General features: G+C 50.8%; 1 protein-coding gene across 3 annotated transcripts; it reads right to left on the reverse strand.

Moving 5' to 3' along the window:
• Positions 1–4,711: 4,711 nt before the first annotated feature.
• Positions 4,712–22,132, reverse strand: zbtb7a (zinc finger and BTB domain containing 7a). Of its 3 annotated transcripts, none has more exons than XM_076152953.1 (4): positions 22,052–22,132; positions 9,806–10,372; positions 8,171–9,096; positions 4,712–6,342 (listed from the first exon to the last, which is right to left on the reverse strand). In XM_076152953.1, the coding sequence occupies exons 2-4, from the start codon at positions 10,292–10,294 to the stop codon at positions 5,907–5,909; spliced, it is 1,851 nt and encodes a 616-aa protein (XP_076009068.1). In that variant the 5' UTR covers positions 10,295–10,372; positions 22,052–22,132; the 3' UTR covers positions 4,712–5,906. The 3 variants fall into 3 exon arrangements, with proteins under 3 accessions (XP_076009068.1, XP_076009065.1, XP_076009066.1); XM_076152950.1 differs by lacking the exon at positions 22,052–22,132 and adding an exon at positions 20,168–20,933; XM_076152951.1 differs by lacking the exon at positions 22,052–22,132 and adding an exon at positions 18,818–18,982.
• Between the last annotated feature and the right edge of the window lie 43 nt (positions 22,133–22,175).

The following is a 22,175-nucleotide window of genomic DNA, read 5'->3' on the forward strand; positions in this document are numbered from 1 at the left end:
GACATACCATGAACCAAGCAGACATTGAAACCCAATGCATAGCAGTGTATTTTCCACCTGAGAAGTACTTACAAAAGAGATCCACATCATTCTTCATGCTGCGGTTGCGCAGTGTGAAGCCTGTGGTGACCTCCTTTGCATTACAATGCTTGTCATATGTGTCCCCATGCAGTTTTCTATTAATCACGTAACACAAGCAGCTGAGAGAACCAACGCTGAACCATTGCTCAGCACGTAGCAGGTCACCTCGGCATTCTCATCTCATCCCTGAAAACGACTCCAGCGTGTGTACATCCGCGGCCACCCCCCCACCCCTCCCCACCCAAAATGTCACCCGTCCTCCAAACCGCTGAATCCCCCCGAGAGGCCGAAAAGGAAAGAGTCCGAGTGCAAACCGTCCCCCCGCTTTGGCTGAGAGCAGCCAACAGACAGCAGCCTGCCTCTCTGGAGGACCCAGGGCTGTCTGCGTATGTTCCAGAGCCACGCTGTGCATGGTGCCATGCTGCATATGCTGCACTCAGCTTGCTGTGCATCAAGAGGCCTGATGGAAAATACCAAGGAAAAAAAAAAAAATCAGGTGTCCAGCAAAATTGACAAAGCAAAAGCAAATGGTCGCCCTTCTGCCACCACAGTCACCTCCATAACAGTCACCCTTGTCCTGCTTCTTTTCATTATTTACAGTTATCATTATTATCATTGTTGTTGGTCAACTTCGTTTGAACGGCCTTGTCAGATAGCTTACACTCCAATCTTTGAAAACAGCATATGAACAAAAAACAAAAAAAAGAAAAGCATCAAGGTTAATTTGGGAAAACAGCTGTGAACTTCTGAGACTTGGTCTTAGTGTAGCCTGTGTCAGAGTAACCTTGATGTGGGGCTGAGGCTGGGGAGACACCAGCTGTGGAGACACGGAGACACGGAGACACAGCCAGGAACCGGAGGAGAGCAGGTTATTATCAGCTCCTTCAGGGGGAAAGATTCAACTACCAAATGATTGATTTCAGTACCGAGACAATCAGCTTTTTTTAAAAGGTCTTCAAACCTTAAACACTTTGGACTTTGTTGTCCCCTCTGGCTTTTGATGTTGCAGTGTCCACCTGTGTGTGTGTGTCTGTGTGTGATCGTTTCTCTCAGCCCCACATCGCACAATTAAACTGTCTGCAGCTCGTGAAACAAAAAAAACAAGCTTAGTGCTCCAAGTAGCAAACATTCAAATCAGTTCAACCTTTTTAAGAGCAGAAACTGAAGAAATACAATTTAGTGACAATCAATGTAACAATGGATTTCGCTATCATTCAGTATTCAATCATGGTGAGGAAAAAAAAACAAACCCCATTTTTTAGATTGAAATGGAATTGGATTCATACACTCTGGCACCCGAACGTCTCACGATTCCTAATTTTTAAAAAGGACTTGCTGCTTTCCGAAGGCATAAATAAATCGTTTATATTTGAAATAACGAATAGCGAATGTGACGCTTGCGTTTGTCACACACACACACACGCGCGCGTCTAGTTTCAAAGCAGAGCCCTCAGATTTGACACTGAAATTCTCCCAATCCAATCTTATATTGGTATCTTAAAAATGTGCAACGACTCAAACAAACGCAAGTCTTTTTTTTTGTTTTCTCTCCTTTGGTATAATGTTTTTGTTGGACGTCTGTACGTTTTTTACTACACCTCTATTCCTGTTGACGGGGGTTGGATGGACTCTTTGTGAGACCATTGAGTATATCACACACTCCTCTGTGCTCATGGAAACTCGCAGGCCTTTCTGAGGTCTCCTGCCCTTCTCCCATAAGCAGGACAAGGACATTAAACATTAGTGCAAACTTTTGCTCTCTCAGCTAAAGCACCATTTCCAGTGCTATCAGGCTTTAAATCCGTAACCCCACCCAAAGAAAAACCCCATTACCCCCACATCTTAGTCACCCCACCCTCCTGGCACCGCAACCCTAAAAACCACGACCCCAACCCACATACACACACGCACACACATCATACACGCACGCACGCACGCACAGCCATGAAAAATTAGAAAATAAAAACAGCTGAAGCACAAACACCTTATTTTAAGAAAAGAAAGACACAAACTAAACATCCTGTCACCTCTGATTCTACGGTCCGCCACAAAAACACAGAGCCAGAAAAAGCTAAACTCAAGTAAATGCCTGTACGATTCCACACACATTTCTGCATATGTATTCAAGAGGAGGGCATGTGTGTGTGTATGTGTGTGTGTATATGTGTGGCATAGTCAGGGAGGCCCAGTCTGGATAAATTACACACATACTTTCAATATCTCTAGTCTACAGTCGACTAAATTCAAGGGCAAAAAACTGGAGACAAGAAAAGCTTTGGTTAATCAACAAACCATGTAAGACTTTGGGGACATATTAAGGTTCAAGAAACAAAAATTTCGGAAGGCTCATAGGTCTCAATGTAAAAAAAAAAACCCCAAAACAATAATCTGCCTCACTGAGCAGTCAAAAGCAAAGTACCACTATACATAAGGATCACATTGGGCAGATATACTGTAGGTCCTGGCGTTCTTCTGTATGCAAACATACACAAAACCAAAGAGACATTCGCTTAGCCAGCTAACATCGGGCTACACGTGGGAATCAAACTGTGCAATAATGAAACCCAATTTTTGCAATCATGGAGAGGAGCGAAAATAAGACAACAACAACGTTTACGCCGAACCCAAACCCCCGACGATGACCGACAAGGGTGCACCAACGTATGCAGATCTGCACCCAGAGAGCCATGAAGTAAACAAGCAACTGTCCATTGTGTTCTTTTACAATATGGGCTTTTTTTTCTTTTTTCTTTCTGTGGTACCGCCGACTTATTATCACTGTGGTTCCTAGGAGAACACGTGTAGTTATGAGAGGAGCTGGTGAACAGATGGGGTAGACAGAAAGTTTGTTTATCCAAGCTTGTCCTGAGACCCTCCAGCCTGCCAGCCTGCAATGCTTGCATGCCTGTGCACATGCAGGCAAAATATCTAACACACACACACACATACACTCTCTCTCACACACACACACAGTGCCCTCTCTCTCCTCCCTCTGTCCACTTGCTTTGCCTTAGGACATTTAGACACACACCAGGTTTCTTTTAACGTCTAACTTCAAGTGCAATCAGTCACATGGGTAAATTTAGTAAATTTTTAAATCTTTAAAAGTCACAACTCTGTTTGATTCCTCTTTTTTCTTTAGAGATGCAAACGTGCATCTATTTGGGATTTTTGGCAGCTTGTCAAACGTGAACAAAACCAGCCAAATAGAGCTCGGCCTCACCTCTATTAGATAAAGGTGTGCGGCTCATTTGCCGGCGGTTTTGTTTCAAAGTACCCGTTTTTCGTTGACAAAAGTGCCCTCCTCAGTAACAAAAGTGCATTTCGTAACCTGCCTCTTTCCAATTAAGGTGCAAAAGGAGCGTTATACTTGGAGCTACAGACGATGGCAGGAAGGGGACGAAGTCGTAAGAATGGTCTTGAGTCCTTTAGTCAAAGGCTCGTTGTACTACTTTAGATTTGATCTACAATAATACAACTTGGATACATTAAGACTAACAAATCCACATATCTGGTGTTACTGACCGTTTCCAAACAGATCAGTCAGCGCTGGATCTTTCTCCTCTACAGTATTCATAGAGGCAGTGAGTGTGTGTGTGTGTGTGTGTGTGCCTGAGTGTGTGTGTGTGTGAGAAAGTGCATTGGGCCTGGCAGTTCAGGGTGCATGTTTGAACAGGCTATGGCTGACTCACATGGTGATGATGTGGCCAGAGGGACCCTGGCTGCCACGCACACATGCATTGCACACACACACACACGATGTAAACACACTCGCGCACACACGCACACGGTGAACTGCCAGCACCAGGCTCTAATATAATAATGTCCCCTCCAGGCTGGTTCGGGGGCATTAGAGGACTGCAGAGAGAGGGAGAGAGAGGGGGGGGGGGGAGAGAGAGAGAAAGAGTGAGAAGAGAGAGAGAGAGAGAGAGAGAGAGGAGAGAAAGACTGAGGGAGAGAGAGAAAGAGAGAGGGGGAGAGAAAGAGAGAGAGCGAGAGCGAGAGAGAGAGAGAGAGAGAGAGAGAGAGAGAGAGAGAGAGAGAGAGAGAGAAGGCCTGATTTGATCCCCTCCTGCCTGGAAACGTGGCTGAGCTGGGGGAGATTATTTTTTTGGAATGCAACAGACATTGTGAGATCCCCCCCCCCCCCTCTCACTCCCACTCCCTTTCCGCCCCTCCCCTCCCCTCCCCCCACCGACCAGCTGCAGCTGCGCGCTTATTCGGCCTCCCATCTTGGACAGGTATTTATTGCTCTCTTCATCATACAGGTTGCCTCGTGGTTGTGTGGTCCCCTGGGCAAAAAAGATTGGAATAAGTGTGATGCATAAACCTGCTCTCACTCTCCCTCCCCAACGCCAGCCCACTTCCTCTAAATATACCTCCCTCTCTCCCTCTACCCCTCTCGCTTTGTTGGATATCTTTAGTAAAGCTGTGCAAACATAGAAAAAAGGTGCTCGTCTATCTCTTCTCCGTACGCTCGTCATTCTCCGGTCGGGGCTCCCTGCCATTCCTTTAACCTGCCGTTGGCTAAATGCTACCCGCGCCTCGTCACACAAGGACAGACTTTCCGAAACAACTGCACACAAAGGGAACCGCATTCATCCCCCTCATCCTCCTTTTTTGGGCAGGAACTACGCACACCGAGTGTTATAAGTTGAGGACAAACAGGTGACGGGTGAATTCTCCGGCCTCAAACGTGCGCAACAGTTTGTTTAGTTCACCCACAAGCTTCACTCTGTGAGAGATATGACATCAAGCCTAAGAGGAAAAACCCGATTGGTAAGTATACCTCAGCATTAAGAGGGGATCAATGTCATATCGCCACCTGCTGTATATACATGTATACAATTATAAAGTGTCAAGTACCCAAAGCAGTCAACAAAAAGGAACAATAACAAAAAAAAATTAAGACAAATCAAAAGGGAAAACAGAAATGCTGCAATTGCAGGGCTGTGAGGGAGGCAACATAGTCAAAGCCAACACACACACACACACATTGACGACGGTAGTGCTTTAGAAACACCGACCCCTCACGTTCCCAAGTCCTGCAAAGGACGAGCCCCCATTCATGTGGATTCGACTCAATATGAATTCATTTTTTTTTCGACAAGACAAAAACCTCTTAAAATGCATTTTTATAGAGTAAGTAACACTTCAATCAAACCCTTGTCAGATTCTTTCTGGAACATTTAGAGAGAAGAAAACTGTTGCATCAAAACTGTGGTGAGTGTTCCTTGCATATGCCGTACTGTGGCAATGTTGTTTCTATGGTAACTGTACATTTCAGACCTGCAAAAGAATAGAAAAGAGTTGTTTTCACTGGGAGGATTTGTCCTCGCTTCACCCGTACACCAGCCAGAAGGTGCCTGACAGACACCTTGCTTAGAGCTTGAAGGCTGTGAGGACAAAACCAATAAAAATCTAAATCAACTGCATAGTTGCTCAGAGTTTCTCTGTATCTATTATACATTTGCCTAAGCACATATGCCAATGTATAAAACCCCTAACATCATTATAAAGAAACAAATGGCCCAGAAAGTGGACGTCATGGGTGTGTGATTTGAAGCGTTCTTTGCTCTTTAACAGACAAACCGACTCAAGTGCTTACAAGTCTACTCCATTTCCTAAAGAAAAAGGAGGAAGGAAATATAAAGATTAGGTTTTTGTGACACCCTGATTTGGTTTATAGAGGAATAGTTAAATGTTTTGTGTTTTTTTTTAAGTTTGCCTTAGCGTGTTTTTTCCTCCTCTCTGTTCGGTGCCCGTCTCACAGGCAGTGCAGAGTGACTCCGGTGTCCAGCAGTGTCCTTGTCTCCCCTGCAGTCTCAGGGCCCGGCCTCGCCCGCCCTCTCCTGCAGCTGAGGACTGTGTGCGTGGGCTCCCGCCGCCCCCTCCAGCTCCGCCGCCGAGGTCCCCTCCAGACGCCGCCGCCCTCTGATGCTCCGAGGCTCAGGGTCAGTGTCGGGGCCGGGGCCCAGCAGGCCCAGGGGGGCGTTGAGGGGCCCGGGCTCTCGCACCCGAGGCTTTCGGCCTCGGCGGGAAGGGATGCCGTTGCAGCCGTCCTTCTTGAGGTGGCGGTGCAGGTGATCCGAGCGCACGAATGTCTTAAAGCAGCTGGAGCACTGGTAGGGGCGCAGGCCGGTGTGAACGCGCATGTGGTTCTTCAGGTCGTAGTTGTGAGCGAAGGCGGCCCCGCACTGCGTACACAGGTAAGGCTTCTCCCCTGTATGCTTTCGCATGTGAACCTTGAGCTTGTCCTGCCTGGGAGGGAGAAAAGTAAACAAGATCACAACCGAATACAAAACTAATTCACACATACACCTCAGGATCCTGTCACATCGCCTCTTTCACTGTAAACACACGGATGGCTTCAACTTCACCATGCAGCCTTTGTTACTCATCAGGTCGTGTCATATCCACAAAGTAAACAAAGGAATTCAAACGATATTCATTGTGGTGTGTCACAGGCCAGCGTTATATGCTTTGGTTGATTACTTCTCCCATACGAAACTCCACTCACAGCCATCTTCTGGATCTGCTCCAATGGGATTATTCAGAGAGGGCAGCCGGGCCAGTTGAGGCTAAGCCATAAACTTTACGTCTTTATCTATGCAACTGCACACAACAGCTCAAGTGTGGAGCTCAGGAAAGCTCAACGTTCACCGTGTCACTCCGCTTTGTTTTTACGCCCCGTTACTTTTCCTTGAGGACGAGGAAATGAACACCGAGAGTTTTAACGGACTGAGAAGATCCCGAATACTGTCCAGTAATGTGTTAGATCTGCAGTATAGACAGATCTGCAGGTAGACATTTGGCCGTTCTGCGCTTAGAGACTATGTTGATACCTTCATCTTTCAAAAATGGTGGATTCACACCTTTTAATATTGGAATTCTGCAACATAAACGGGTGAAATCTCATGGAACATCTCAGAAATGTATTTACTCCTCATGGGTGCTTAAGCGCTCTGCCCCTGGTCTTTATCTGACACTCGTCCCTCCTCCCTCACGATCACGCCAGCCTGCATCTTAAATCCTCTAACCCCTCTCTAACCGGGCCAGAGGGCTCCCGGCACACACACACACACACACACACACACAAATGCAAAAAAACAAACAAAATAATATGCGGGTATGTGTCGAAAAAACACACACACACACGATGGCACACGCACACACGCACACACACACACACACACACACACACACGCGTAGACTGGGGCCTTGGAACAAAGTGGCACACTGACGGAGGTGAATTATTTAAAGGACAGGAGTGATTTATTACAGTGCGAGTCACTCTCTTAACCCTGATCAAACAGGATTAAGATTACAATGCCCCCTTCCCTCTGCCGGCTCCATTTAGCCCCCCCGAGCACATTTCAGATTGGTCGTCCCTACCTGCCGTGCCAGAGCATCGCAGAGGGTCTAAGCGTTTTCAAGCCGGTGCCGCAGATTAATTAATTAAAAGGAATGGTTTCAAGGAATAGGCGGCGCCCTTCAAGTGCAGGGAAACGGGCCGAGCGCTCTCTCTCTTGAGCCGGGGCCGGTTATTTGAGTGGCACGTGGCAGAGTTCGTTAGAAAGAGGAGAGGGAAGGAGAGGAGGGTGGAGAGGGGAGGGTGGGGGGTTGTAACTGCTCTTCTGTGGGCAATAATAAACATAACCAGAGATCAAAAGTTCGGATGACTGCGTGGGCTGAGATAGAGGCGCTAAGCAGGTCGTGTAACCCCCCCCCCCCCCCCCCTCTGTATCAGGACCAGGAGCTTTATAGCAGCCCTCCGCTAGATAACAGGGCCGGGCCACAGCCTTTTTTTATAGGACCCCTACGTTACTATTCCAGGACTTTGCTATGGTGGCTGTCACAATAAAAAAAGACCTTTATAACCATCTGACCGTCTCCCACTAGGTGAGGGTGGAGAGGAGGGGGAGGGGGAAGAGAGGAGGGAGGGGGGAGGGGGGGGAGAGTGGCTAATACTCCTGCTGCTGCTCTTGGCATTGATGCGTGGCTCTGCTGGGTTGTTTGTCTACAGGAATGAGTCCACACACTGTTGGTACATGTGACGGTGGGCGGTGGGGTCGTGGCTCAGGCTTACCTGGTGAAGCGCACTTTGCAGATGGCGCATTCATAGGGTTTCTCTCCCGTGTGCGTTCGGATATGGCGGGGTAGCTTGCCTGCACCTTGAATGACCTTGGAGCATATGGGGCACTTCTGGAAGGCCTTCGAGCGCATCTTCCTCTCTCCTCCTCCGCCGCCGCCGCCGCCGCTTCCTCTCTCTCCTACGACCCCCTTCTCTCCTCCTCCTCCTCTTTCTCCTCCTCCTCTTTCTCCTCCACCTCCTCCTCCTCCTCTGTCTTGGCCTGTGCTGACCCGTGATAGCCAGGGTGGCGGCACTCCCTGCGTCACAGCGGCAGAGGCTGCGTCCTCGTGCTGCGTGCTGTTAAAATAATTCAAGTAAAATTCCATGTCAGGGTCGTCCCCGTCCCCCTGCTCCTCCCCGGCTGCCATGCGCTCCTTCTGCCTCTCGATGGAGTCCATCATCTGCTGCAGGAGGGCGCTGGCCGACCCCCTCGCCTCCCTGCCGCCGCCCCCCTCCTCCTCCTGCGAGTCCGGCCCAAGCCTGGACTCGGCGGGGAGGTAGAAGTGGCCGTTTTGGGACGGAGGGTAGTAAGCCGAGCCCAGGCTGACTCCGTTCCCCTGCGCCGCCTCCCTGTCGTCTTCTTCCTCCTCGTCCTCGTCCTCTTCCTCCGGCTCCTGGTTGGGGGCTTGGGTCAAGGCGATAGCCAGCGGGGAGTAGTACTCGCTGGGGCCGCCGTTGCTATGGGGCCCCCCGTTGCCGTGGTTAAAGTGCAGGTGTGTGGGCAGGTCCCTGAGCTCTGGCGTGCTGCAGCTGCTGCTCCAGTGCGCCCCTCTCTGGAAGTACTCCAGGTACTCCCGGGCCCGAACCCGGTTCCCCTGCTCCTGGCCTCCTCTGCCTCTCCCGTCCTCGTCTTCATCTTCATCCCTTCGCTCACTGCCCGCCTAGAGGAAGAAGGAGAAGAAGCAAACAAAAGTGATTGGAGAGTATAAAAGTAAAACAGGAGTGACCATAAAAACAAAGAGGAAACACTAAAGTTGAGCGCAATAACAAAGAAAATCTATACAGTCAGAATTACAAACATGGAGATTTTATGAAACTCTCAAGGGTGAAAAACCTGCATTACCTACAAAACACACATTACCTGTAACTAATTGCATTGTTGCAGCCCGAAACCATTTGAGATTAAACCCCCATTAGCGTCCTCACACAGCCGGTGTGTGTTTTGACGCGCTCAGCATCTTGTGATCATCGCAGCCCAGTGTAGCTGCGGCGGCGGTGGCGATCACATGACGCAACGCCTCATTACAGGTTCAGACGCAGCATATCACAGCCATGCTTCATCGTGTTCGAGCGTGGCTGCGATATGCTGCGTCTGTACTAGTCTGTGGGAGAGCTCCTCGTCCCTACACACACACACACACTACCCGCTCCACACCAATAAGTGTTGTCAATAACCCCGAGGTCTGGCATAGTGAGAGGATCTAATAAAGGGCTGTGATGTAAGCTGGGCTATGCTGAGGATTTCATAAACGGGACGGGACAGCAGGATGACCAAGCAGGTTTTGGTTTCTTAATATCAACCCGGCGTGAACTCCTAGCTCAAATCCCGGTTAAACACGTGTGTCTTGTAGCTGTGTGATGATGTCGTACCGGCGGGGAGAGCACTTTGGTGTCCAGCAGGTGTGTACAGACGTCCTGCACCGGGAGGACTTCCAGGACGTGCGCGGCGGCGAGGATGTCGGCCACGCTGCTGTGACTGACGGTCAACGTGGCCGTGTAGGCAAAGTCCAGCAACGCCCCCAGAGCCTCCGCCGCCACAAAGTCGATGGTGTAGACATTCTGTTGGTCGGCGGTGACCCCCGAAGTGAAGAGCTTGTGGAAGTAGGTGCTGCAGGAGGCCAGGACCGAGCGGTGGGCTGGGAACTCGCGGTCCTGGGCCACCAGCAGGACGTCGCACAGGAGGCCGCTGAGCCGCTGCTTGTTCAGGCTGCCCAGGATGTCGGCGCTGTGTTCGGGGAACGGGATCCCCACCGGGCCTTCCTCCGCCTCCCCCGCGCCTCCTCTACCTCCTCCGCCGCCGCCACTGCTCGCCGTCCCCCTGAGCCGCCTCCCGCCCCTCCCACCGGCTCCTGACGACATCTTCCACCAGCCTGCCGCCGAGCCGCCTAGCACAGCCCCCACCCGTGTATCCGTCCTGCCGTCTGTCCGTCTGCCTGTCTGAGGGGGGGGGAGAGGAAAGAAGAAGAAGACGGGGGTTTTGGACAGGAGAGGACGAGGAAGAGGAGGGAGAGAAAGAAGAGAACGGTAGATCAGCTCACAGTTCATGACATTCTTTATGTGGGTAAAGAAAGAGAGACAGAGCAGAATATTGATTCATCGATTCGCCGCAGTTAGAAATATAAACCCAGAACGCCTCAGAACACAACGGGCATGAAGGACGCAGGAGGAAGGGAAACTCACATTTGGAGAGCGAACAGTTCGTGACATACAACGCGTAGAGAAAATAAACATTTAATCTAATAAGCACTCTGAAGTGAGATACAAACAGTGCTACAAAGGCGTGTCGTATTAAGACGCACGGCAATTAACTGGGATTTGTGAGCGATGGAACAGGTTTGGCAGCAAAGACATTTTTTGGTAACGATCAAACCGGAACGGTCGAATCGTCCGCGAACCCAAACGACGGCCGCGATCCGTCAGAAAGAGCCGAGTTCATTCGTTCATTCGTTCGTACATCAAACAGAGACGTGTTCAACATCTGCCAGAGAGGGAAAAACACATCAGCAAAGGAGACGAGGAGACGAGGAGACAAGGTCAAGCTCCGGATCTGACCAGCAGGGATGTGACGGATGTGTGAAGTTAGAGGGGATTAATAAAAAAAAGTGCTGATCGGCCGGCGGCCCACCTTGACCCACCTGCAGAGGAGGAGATTTACTGCAAACTCCCTGTGTTTACATTCTAGACTCCCCTAGAAATGCTCACTACCTGAAAGAGTACACACACTCTCACACACAACCTCGCATTCAAATCGCCTCAAAACATCACAAATACGAGAAGAGACCCAAACCCGAGAGTCGATAAACAAACCGTGTGACCTTTTTGTTTCGAAGGCTGAAAACACTCCTAAGTCCTAAATGTAGTATTCTGGAAATCACACTCTTTTAAACAAGTCTCTAAATGAAAGTATCGACAGTTTACAAACATTTTCCAGCTTCTAAATCATTTGAAATCTACGGAGCGGAGAGAAATCGCCGCCTTTCACAGCTTAATCGCATTTTTTCCTATCGCGATTCCCACTTTAATTGGATTAATCGTGCCGCCCCGACTGAAACTGAAACTTGACTCTGATTTTTTGGCTGCTTTACATTTTGCCGCACGCCGGGATTCAAACAATTATCTTAATAAGCGAGGAGCAGCTTCGCTCGCAGAAGGAGCTGTGCAGATTACTGGAGTCAAAACAGAGAACTCCTCCAGCACCTCGCTCCTCTTCAGCGGGCCCGGCCTCCAGATAAGTATCTCCACTCACTGGAAGGCAGCCATATTGTAACACCATCGTGCTGCACACCACAATTGTTTGACATTGATTTTTAAGAGCAAACCGATTGGCATAACAAGAGTATTTACAGATTTGATACCAGACAACAAGTGTGACAGCGTGAGAATAACGAGGTACGGGAGGGATGAGAGAGCCCAGCGCGTTTCTCTGTGTGTGTGTGTGTGTGTGTGTGTGAGTGTGTGTGTACAGCCGTGCCAGAGACTAAGAGAGTAAGAGGTCACGGAGGACAAGATAGTAAGAGGGCAGAGGGGATCAGAGTGCATGCTGGGAGCTGGGCTGTCAGTTAAAAAAGCGAGAGGGAGGGGAGAGAGAGAGCGAAGGGAGGAGGAGGAAGAGGAAGATGGAGGGAGGGGTGGGGGGGCGGGGGCTGCCCCTGTGAGAGAAAAAAAAAAACAGTCCACAGAAGGAGGAAGAGGACACACACACACACACGCACACGAGCTGCGAGGGAACGGTATTAAAACGGGAGGTTGTCAATCCGGTCTGAGCTGGTTACCCCACCCTGCTCTGTGTGCCAAGTTTCAGGAAAGGCTGTCCCCTCGCTCACGTACATGTGAGGGGCAGATTAAAGTGATCGACTGAAGCCTGCGCAGTAGGAGGTGGGCTCTACACACACACACACACACACACACACACACAGACACACAACAATCTAACATCAGAGTGATATCAATAAAACACAGAGCGCACATAACTACACACAGAACACATCCAGCCCTCCCTCCCCTCCCCTCCCCCCCCCGCTCCATCTGCCAGGGAGACCCAGCAGGGGGTGAGCCAGTGTGTGTGTGTGTGTGTGTGTGTGTGTGTGTGTGTGTGTGGGGGGTGCATTCTGCGTGTTCTCTAAACGTGTTGCCTTCAAGTGAACATTCCTTCAGTTCAGCCCTCCTGGTATGTAACAAACGCTACACCCCACTACCAAACCTGCCTGACCTGGCTGCCAGTCCTCCTCCTCCCCCTCCTCCTCTCTACCTGTTGTGTTCTCCGCTCCTCTCTCTCCTCTGTTCCCTTCTCCCACATCCAACCCCCCCTGTTCGGAGCTACGCCTCTCCCTCTGCCTCTCCACACCGGCCAACATGTCGGCCCTCGTCCACGGGTGAGAGTCGGAGCAGATCTTTGGCTGCTTCATCATAAAGGGTCGTCCAAATATCACAGGTCGTATTTTTTTGGGGGGGGGGGGGAATGGCTGACGTGACGGCCCCACACTCCTTCTCCCAGCTCTGCTTGCACGCGCCTGTCTGTGTGTGTGTGAGTGTGTGTGACTAAGAAAGCTTCTACCACAAAGCGCCGAAGGATACAAGACAGTCAGACACGGCGCAGCGCGGGCAAATTTTATTATCCAATCCCTCATTTGAATATGCTGAGTGATGGTGGGAGGCCAAAGACAAAGACGGAGGGGAGGGAGAGAGATAGAGAGAGGGGGGGAGGAGGAGGGCGAGAGAGAGAGAGAGATGGAAGAAAGAGCAAAGAGAGAGGGCAGCCACATGGTTACCGGTCATGTCCTTCACAGGTGGAAATAGATCTCAGCGAGCCGATCCAGACTCAAAGCCAACCAGCTCTTCTCTATCACACACACACACACACATACACACACACACACTGCACCTGCAACAGACCTGGCTTTGCTGCAGCCACCGTGTATACAACGTTATCCCCCCACCGGCACATCCGCCGATGACCCTGGGTCACGGCTTTATGGGGAAAGACGCTGAGCTGAGAGGAGATAAAACACACACACACACACACATACACACCCCCACACACACCCACAGACAATCTCAATACATTGCCAACGAAGCATGGAGGGAGTATGCAGCATGCAGGAGCCACCTGTCCCCGGATAACCTGCAAAGAGCAGCGAGAAAGACGAAACACGCCGCACACAAACCTGATCCTGACACCTCCTCATGGCTCCACACATTCCTTATCACTAATTCATGTGTGCGGGTGACGAGGCCCCGCGGCCCGGCCCGGCACAGAGCAGCACAGAGCGGCACAGAGCGCCCCACACAGCACAGAGCGGTCGCCCCCCCCCCCCCCGGGTCCCCGCGGCGTCCCACTTCCAGGGATGGGCCTCGTCTTTTTAGTCTCCGTGTCCCTGAGCGGCACCCGGACCTGCTTTGCAAGTCAAACAACAACTTCGACACACGACCCACCCATCCTCCATCCTCCACCCTCCACCCTTCACCCTCCACGTCAGGCTCCTCCACCCATTCCCATCTATCTCCACACGCAGCGAAGGGCAGATATCAAAATTGAACTTCAGAAGGACAACCGCCTTCTATAAAAGCGCCCGCCTTCAAAACTGAAACTGAGCGTGACTGTGACAGGCGCGCGTGTGTGTGTGTGTGTTCTTAGTATTGAGTGGAAGGCAGTCACACTCAGTTTGTATGTGCATTTAGTAAAAGTAGCTGCATTTAAGCCTGATATGGATCATCTATGATAACAGAGCAGATTTCCACTCTAGAAGGATCTCCAGGCTTTAGCTGACACATACCAGTCATTCCTCAAATACAATGGGAAAAAAAAAACCTTTAACCCTGTGCAACCTCAGATGTTTCTTGGATAGACGGGAGGGGAGAGAGAGTTTGACTGAAAAGTGATCTGGCTTTATTCTCCTGCCGCAGTAAACAAACAGCACCGCCGCCGATGTTTGATCTGCTCGGGCTGTTCAGAACGCCGCAGTTACCGCCATGCAAAAATGAGATCCGCTCATAAACAATAACGCGCAGGGGAACGCACAGGAACTTTAAGGAAAAGAAGCAATCCGGGCACGTCTGAGTGAAGCTTTTCATCTATAAATATTCATACGGCGCAGATGTCCACATGTTGGGGGGAAAGCGTGCGTGACTGAGGTGTGAAGCAGAGAACAAAACGCCACCGCCGCCGCCTGGTGAAAGGGTTAACGCCTTATTGCTTTTTTTTTTTTTTACAAGAACAATTCATCAGGTTGTTGGAGAATTCCAAGGTGAGAATAAATCCATATGCAGTTGTTAGAAATAAAGACCCAGCAGGATTCTGGCATCAAAGCCTGCGTGAGTGAGAAAAGACTCAAGACCAGTCAAAGAATTTCCTTGGCATTTTGCTCCGGTTTCCTTTCATCTCCTTCATTTCTCAACTCCGCCGGTGCCTCGCTGCCCCCCGACTGTATATGTTGAGCCGCCTCTATGGCAACGGCCCTTTCCTGCTGCGAGGTGAATCACTCCACTCCTGGGGTCAAGAAGGTTCAAGGTGGGGACCAAGAGGATATTGTGAGATAATCGGAACTGGGAGAGGGAGTGGTGGGGGAGGGCTTCCAAGGAAAGGTGGATTTTCCGCAGGGGGGGATAGAGAGAAGTGACTTGCTGGGAAAGGAAACCCTGATTGGTCGTATTGGGAGAGAAGCAGGAAGAGAGCGAGCGGCTGATAAAGCTGGAAGTTGAGCGAGTTGGTGTTGGCTGCTTCACTAGAGAACTAACCAGGAAACTCTGCCAAAGCACAGGCAGACACAAAAGCCAGTGAAAAGGCAGAGTGGGTGAGGCCCGGGCGTTCATCTCATAACTCCTGCTTGTGTGTGTGCGTGTGTGTGTGTGTGGTGGTGGCGCTGCAGGAATCCAGCTCAGATGTCAATGATAAACTCACACATCTGATTCAGTTACCTGGCGTCAACCTGCATCAATAACAGAGAACCAACGACAACCACCGCCGCCGCCCACACGTGGGACAGTAAAAGTTTAATGTGAGGAAGAGAGCGAGGGGTTTTATGGTGTCCTTACAAAGGTGAGAGAGAGAGAGAGAGAGAGAGAGGGAGAGAGAGAGAGAGAGAGAGAGAGCAAAGTAACCAAAGGACACTCCTTAATCCTGTAAGACCTGACAGTCTGTTGTTGTGACACAGTCTGCATTTTGTTTGCAAGCTCCATTTATAGAATCAGTTAGACCCACAAGCTGGCACATACAGGCACCATGGTAACAGAGTCCTCACCTCTATACGTCTACGGCGGCTCGGGCCAGGCGAGAAAGCGAACAACAAGCGAAGCGATTGAGGAAGAGGTCAGGAACAATCGAGACACTCAAGGTTTCACTGCGTCTGAACACACAGCTCAGTCGACCCCTTAGCGGTGAAATCCCTAAGACCATCCTCTTCTAAGGGTCTCCACTTTGGGAATACCTTGAAAATTGTACTCCTGCGTGTTCTTATCGCCGTTAAGAGCCTCGTTATTTTTGACATTTTACAAACCATTCATAGTAGAAATAATGAGATCATTTGAATAACGGCAACAATTGTTAGCTGCAGTGTAAACGCTGCTGTGCCGGAGCTAAAGACGATCACGGAATTTGGGTTTTACTTTCAGTTCATCTACCGGAGTCAATTAAGTCATGTTCCAGGAGAGTGTCCTTCCTCATTCTCGCTCAAACAAAACCACAACCGCTGCCTGAGTTCCTACCAACTTGAGTAACATGTTCTCACACTGCCACGCTGCCAACCAGGAAGTGTAACCAAACCCAACTGGTGCATCCACAAGCAAGCCTTTACACCAAGAGGCCGCGCCGTCCGGCACAACCCAGGACCTGCCAGCCAGGCGGTCAGGCAGGCAGTCAGGCAGGGGGTCAAGCAGGCAGGTGGGCAGGCGGTCAGGCAGGCAGGCAGGCAGGCAGGGCCGACGTGCCCACGGCTGCAGCGCTCTGAGCGTGCAGCTCGACGGGGGGAAAAAGGACTTCCTGTGAGTCTGTGGCAGGCGTGTAACAGAACACGCTCTGTTATCAGATGACCAGCGCTCTGCTCTGCTCGCCCTCTCTCTCGCTCTCTCTCTCTCTGCCCCTACTCAGTCTGACCCTGCCTCTCTCTCTCCCTCTCTCTCCCTCTCTCTCCCTCTCTCTCTCTCTCCCTCTCATCTGTCGCCCTCATCTCTGTCTTGCACACTGCTCTGTACATTTGCCCACCACATCACCCACTTCCCCTTTCCACTGCTGAGGAAGCAGAGCAGCGCGGGCCGACCCACCCTCCTCTCCCTCCCCTCCCGCTATCTCATCATCCTTTCACGCAAACCCACCCATCTTCTCTCCCGATTCATCCCCGACTCGGCTCACCGGATCGGCCGCCCTGGCTGCGGCCTCGGCGCTCAAACGATCTTAAAATATAAAAACGCCCACAAACACCAAAAGCCATCATCTAACGCCGAGTGTGAAGACTCCACTCAGGCTTCATCATTCCTTCTGAAAAACATCCCGGCCTCTCCCTCGCTCGCTCTAATTTGATCAGGTTGCGTTGGCTTCTCCATAATACACGTCCCAGAAGAGAACAGAAGAAGCCCCTTTGCTCCCCCTGGACTCCAGCACAACAACAGAAAAACAACAGAGAGGGGTCTGTGTGTGTGTGTGTGTGTGTGTGTGTGACTGGCCAGGGCTGGAAGCTGTGCTATACCGAGCAGCTGACCAGAGGAACCAAACATAAGGGGGAAGTGAAGCTGATGCCACTGAGGAAGAGGTTGAGTTTAGGAGCAAACACATATACTGTAGACCCGCAGCGAGTTGCCGGTTCGATTCCAAAGCCCCGTTTGACCGCGTGAAGCCAAACTGTAAACATGTCAAGCGTGTTGCATACGGCCAACGTTTCGCTCCAAAATAAAGCCTCAAACTGCCACGGCGACATCACGCAGACCCGTCCTCTGCGTCCTCTGCGTCTGCCTCAACCTGCTAGTTTCGGGGCCGTGGCGGTGGAGGCACAAACATACAGGAATATCAAACTGTAGTCAGCCTCACCGCCAAATTGATGGGTGGTGTCTTGGACCTGCCCACAGCAACTCAAGTCCCCTGCAATTCCCCTGGAGTCTATTGTTGGTAACACACACACACACACAGACACACAGACACAGACAGAGCGAGAGGGAGAGAGAGAGAGAGGGAGAGAGAGAGAAGCACACACACACACACGCATGCATGCACACATGGCGTCCTAGTTTAACCTCTTGTTGGAACTGACTTGAGCTAACAAAGAAAAGAGTTCCGTTTTTTTCTTTTCTCCATAGCCGACTTCAGGAAGTGGCACATGCGTCTTGACATAAACAAATAATTCCTGCCACACTCCGCTGAATGAAAAGTGTCACCAACCCATGCCGCCTCTTCCTCCTCCTCCTCCTCCTCCTCAGTAAGGCATTCCACACACTTTCCCAGCGTTTGGGCGTCTTCCTTCTTCATCTACGCTCTCGTACCCTCGCCGTGCCCACACGCTTTTAACAAACGGGTTGGACGAGTGTGCCATGCCAAGAAACTATGCAACGGATTATCCGGCAACGTGAGTCGTGGATCCTGCGAAGGGCTACGAACGACCAAACGACCACAAGAAGAACAGGAACGCCACAGATGAGATTAGAAGCTAGGATTTGAAGAATGTCAATAGACGCACACAGCATATAGGTAGAGTACAGGTGTGAGTGCTGACACACGAGGAGAGGCAGCAGGTAGGAGAGAGAGAGAGAGAGAGAGAGAGAGAGAGAGAGAGAGAGAGAGAGAGAGAGAGAGAGAGAGAGAGATGTCACTCACTGACATTTCTCAAAGAAACGATTAGCGATGACCTCGCTCCTTACAGCACGCTCTGCCCTGCTCCTGTCATCCCAAACATTTCATTTGATTTACTGTAAAGAAGCATCGGCGTGCAGAGTTCAACGTGTTAACTTCCCCGGGTTACAGCAGGCAAACGACAACAGATTGACAACACAGACACATACGCACACACACATACACACACACACATGCGGGGACGCACAAATGAGCCCAGCATGACCCCAGTTAGAAAGTTAGAGAGCGTGAATAAAAACTTTGAAGAAGATGAAGGAGCGATTCCTCTCTTCTCTCTCACACTGACCTATTTGCCTTTCTCTCTTTTATACGCAAGTGGGTCAAGAACTCTGAACCCTATCAAGTCCATCTCTCTCCTCTCTCACACACATATACACACACAGACAACACACTGCTATTTATTTCCTCTACTCGTCTCTCTTCTCCTCTCAGTCACAGGCTTAAGAAACTCTCTCTCTCTCTCTCTCTCTCCCTCTCTCCCTCTTTCTCTCTGTGTGTGTGTGTGTGTGTGTGTGTGTGCGTGTGTGTGTGTGTGTGTTTGGAGTTCTTACCAAATAGGCAGTAAATGTTCCCCGGGCCCTCTCTCTGTCTCTCCCCTGCCTGCTCTCCTGCCTCCGTCTCTGGGCAGGGCGAGAGCTTTTACCAGACAGGAAACTTGCGAGTGGCCCGAGTCATACAGGCGAGCCCTTTGCCTGATCCCACACAAACAGACACCTACCACCCCTCCTCCTCCTCCTCCTCCTCCTCCTCCCTCTCCTCCCCTCACACACACACTACCACCACCCCCACCCCCTCCCCTCTATTTTCAGCCCACAACTCAAGGCTCCGCGTCCCTCCTTCCCATTGGCTTGACAGCTGCTCACTCACCACACCTCCTCGCCCCCATTGGCCGCCCGTTGTTGCCTTTCCTGCATGGCCCAGGGCAATGCACTCTGGGATACGGAGTCCTACAAGCCCGGCTGACCTGCTTTGCAGCCCGAGCGCGGGACTACGAGTCCCAAGCGTCCTCCCGCCGCCCGCCCACCCCCACCGTCTCTGAGCCTGGTCTAACGTAAGCACTCAGGGCTGAATTATACACTACAGTATGTTGCTAGCAGGCTGCCAGGTATTAAAAGTACAGACCAGCCATCAAACAGGGCCGCGCTTTGTGTGACTAAAACCCCTCCGAGCCATAACTGTCACAGCAAACATCTGAGGTGGAATCGTACCTCCGCTCACACTCTGCTGACGTCTCCACACAAGACACACACACACACGCACGCACGCACACACACACAGAGACTTAAAAACTCCTGACCTAAATTATGACTTATTCCGATTCGCTTTAATGACAAACCACATCCTGGGCGCCCGAGCTCGCCGTCCGTTAGAGACACCTGAGCCCAAACCCGCCGTGCCCTAAAAAAGTTGTTGCCACAGCTCGCAGCTCATCCACTAAGAAGTACTGGATTCATATTATTTGGTAGCTCCTATCCCATCTTCCTCGATGCCCACCCCCCACCCTCCTCACCACCCTGTCCTAGGAGAAAGAGCCCCCCCCCCCCCACCCACCCCGCTCCTCCTCTAAGTGCTTCCACCTGCCTGAAAAGTTAATGCGAGGAACACATCCTATAAACTTTATCTCAGGAATCCCAGGAGGTAACAAAGCAGCACAGCAGAAGTACTTCAGGAGGATTTCAATAGAAGGAACCTTGACTAAGGACTACTGCTGCGACCCACCTCTCCTCTCTCCTCTCTCCTCTCCTCTCTGGTCAGCCCCCCCACCCTGCTCTCCTTACTGCCCCCCCTCCCTCATCCCTCTCTCTCTCTCTCTCTCTCTCTCCTCTCCTCCTCTGCCTGCTCCCCTCTGGTCGACAGGCCGAGGGCAGACAGCAGGGGGGTAAGCAGGGTGCCTTGCTCACCTGCGATGGCCGTGGTGGTGCTTGTTGTGGGTTAGCTCAGCCCCTCTCCTCTCCTCCTCTCCGGAGCTCTCTCTCTCTCTCTTTCCCTCTCCCTCTCACACACTCACACACACACACCCGCGCATACACGCACTCTCTCTCTCTCTCCCTTTCTCTCACTCTAACTGTCGTGCAGCTTAAAGCCCCGTTTGCGCTAACCAAGCAGCAGCAGATCAACTCAATTCCCTTCCTGGTTTCTGGAGGGCAAAGAGGTCCCTCCCTTTCTCTCTCTCTCTCCCTCGCTCTCTCCCTCTCTCTCTCCCTCTCTCTTAAAGAAACAGCATTCGCCCTCCGTCTCCTCTTCCTCCTCCCTCTGCGAAACAAAAGTAAAGTGGAAATTTGTTTGTGAGTTTAAAAAAAAAAAAAAAAGGAAAAGTGCCAGCCGTCCGAGTCACGAAGTCAATCGGAGACGACACAAATCATTAACCCACGGCTTCCCGCCCATTCTTTGCTCCTCACGCTGCCTGTCAGTGACTGTGTCCCTCTGTGGGAGCTCCAATGAATGGTGCAAGGTTAAACTGAGCTGTTGCTTTTCTCACCCGCCTCATCTCTCGCTGCTCCTCTCCTATTCAATAAGAGCACAGTCGCACCCACCCATCCTATTGCCTGAGGTCATGGTGTCCCACCCCAAAAGCAAGCCTTGGCACATTCCAGCTCATAGGGGCTGCCAGCAACCCCCTCGACACACACACACACACACACACATACAAACAGGCACACTCCTTGCTCGGCCCTGTCTCTGTACGCAATACCTGCCAAGCTCCAACAGGTGAGGCGTTGAGGGTGAGGGGGAGGGGGTTGGGTGTGGGGAGGGGGGAGATATTACCAAGTAGGAACAGCGTCTTTCTCCACAGTGGGTAATGGCAGGTTCCCATGTGTAAATTTACAGCTCATGCACTTGATGTTGCGCCACTTCCAACCACCCACACCGTACGCCCCCTCAGCCAGTCCAAGCCAGCCATTGTGCCTCCCGAGTGGGATGGAGCACGTGTATCCAAAGATTCTGTCTCAGGCAGAACCCGAAGCTGCCACAGCGCACGGCGACGCGGCTCTAAGATTGTTTTTCGAAGTTGTCGTTATACATATATTTATATATAGTCATGAGAAAATACCTCACGTCATGTTTCAGCCTTGTTGACATTTAAGTTTTTTTTTCTTATTTGGCACCATTTGTCACAAGTTTCTGTTTCCCAGAGTGCAGCTGGGCCTGGATCACAACCGCAGGGGGGTGGGGGGGAGCGGCAGGGCAGTGACACACCCGGGGCTAGATGGCGCTGTTCCCTTCTCTCCCTCCAAACGTCACTCTTAATCCACCAAACGTTAAACTTCTAACATTTGGACGTTTTTTCCGTCGTGACTTGTTTTAACTTGAAACGCTAAATGAACAGAAAGAATAAAAAAATTAAGATGTTAGGTGAAAATATAACGCTTTATTCTTTCATTTGATAAATATAATTCTTACCTGAAGTTGAACGTTTCTTTAGTCTTCCAACATTTACCCACATTCGCTACAGGGTTTAGCCTATAGCAGACTGAAATGACGTCAGTTATTTCTTTTAAATGAATGTCGCGTTTTTAGTCCAGTATAAACTGGTCCTATCCGAGTCCAGACACCCCACATGAGATCTGTGTTTGTCATTACTGTCTGACTGATGGTTTTGATTAAAATCTAGACCCCAAAAAAACAGAAGGCAGCTGAGGAAGGAGGAAAACAGAGGTCGCCTCATGGGCCGAAAACATGAAATTACGCGTTCCAACAGGGCTGTTAATTTATAGAGTTTGGGGAAAGAGTGAAAATGTGTCTGCGGTTCACATACAGTGCAAGTGTGAGGGTTAAATACTCACTTGGTTGTTTTACTGGTCGATTACCTCCAGAGTTGGACCTCATCTGCTGGCGGGGCGCAAACTGTGCTGCGTTCATGGTCGTTATTCCTTAAAAACTGACGCGTTTCCTCTCGTATTTCAGCTT

This window comes from Genypterus blacodes, unplaced genomic scaffold (genome assembly GCF_046128005.1).
Source record: "Genypterus blacodes isolate CSIRO-AG114 ecotype Tasmania unplaced genomic scaffold, CSIRO-AGI_Gbla_v1 ptg000058l_1, whole genome shotgun sequence".
In the NCBI taxonomy this organism is placed as follows: domain Eukaryota; kingdom Metazoa; phylum Chordata; class Actinopteri; order Ophidiiformes; family Ophidiidae; genus Genypterus; species Genypterus blacodes.

Excerpts from the sequence above, each read along its gene's own strand:
- zbtb7a (XM_076152953.1), bottom strand. The coding sequence starts at position 10,294 with ATGTCGTCAGGAGCCGGTGGGAGGGGCGGGAGGCGGCTCAGGGGGACG. Across the intron at positions 9,097-9,805 it reads CCAAAGTGCTCTCCCCGCCG|GCGGGCAGTGAGCGAAGGGA; the intron begins GTACGACATCAT and ends TTCTTCCTCTAG. Across the intron at positions 6,343-8,170 it reads TGCAAAGTGCGCTTCACCAG|GCAGGACAAGCTCAAGGTTC; the intron begins GTAAGCCTGAGC and ends TCTCCCTCCCAG.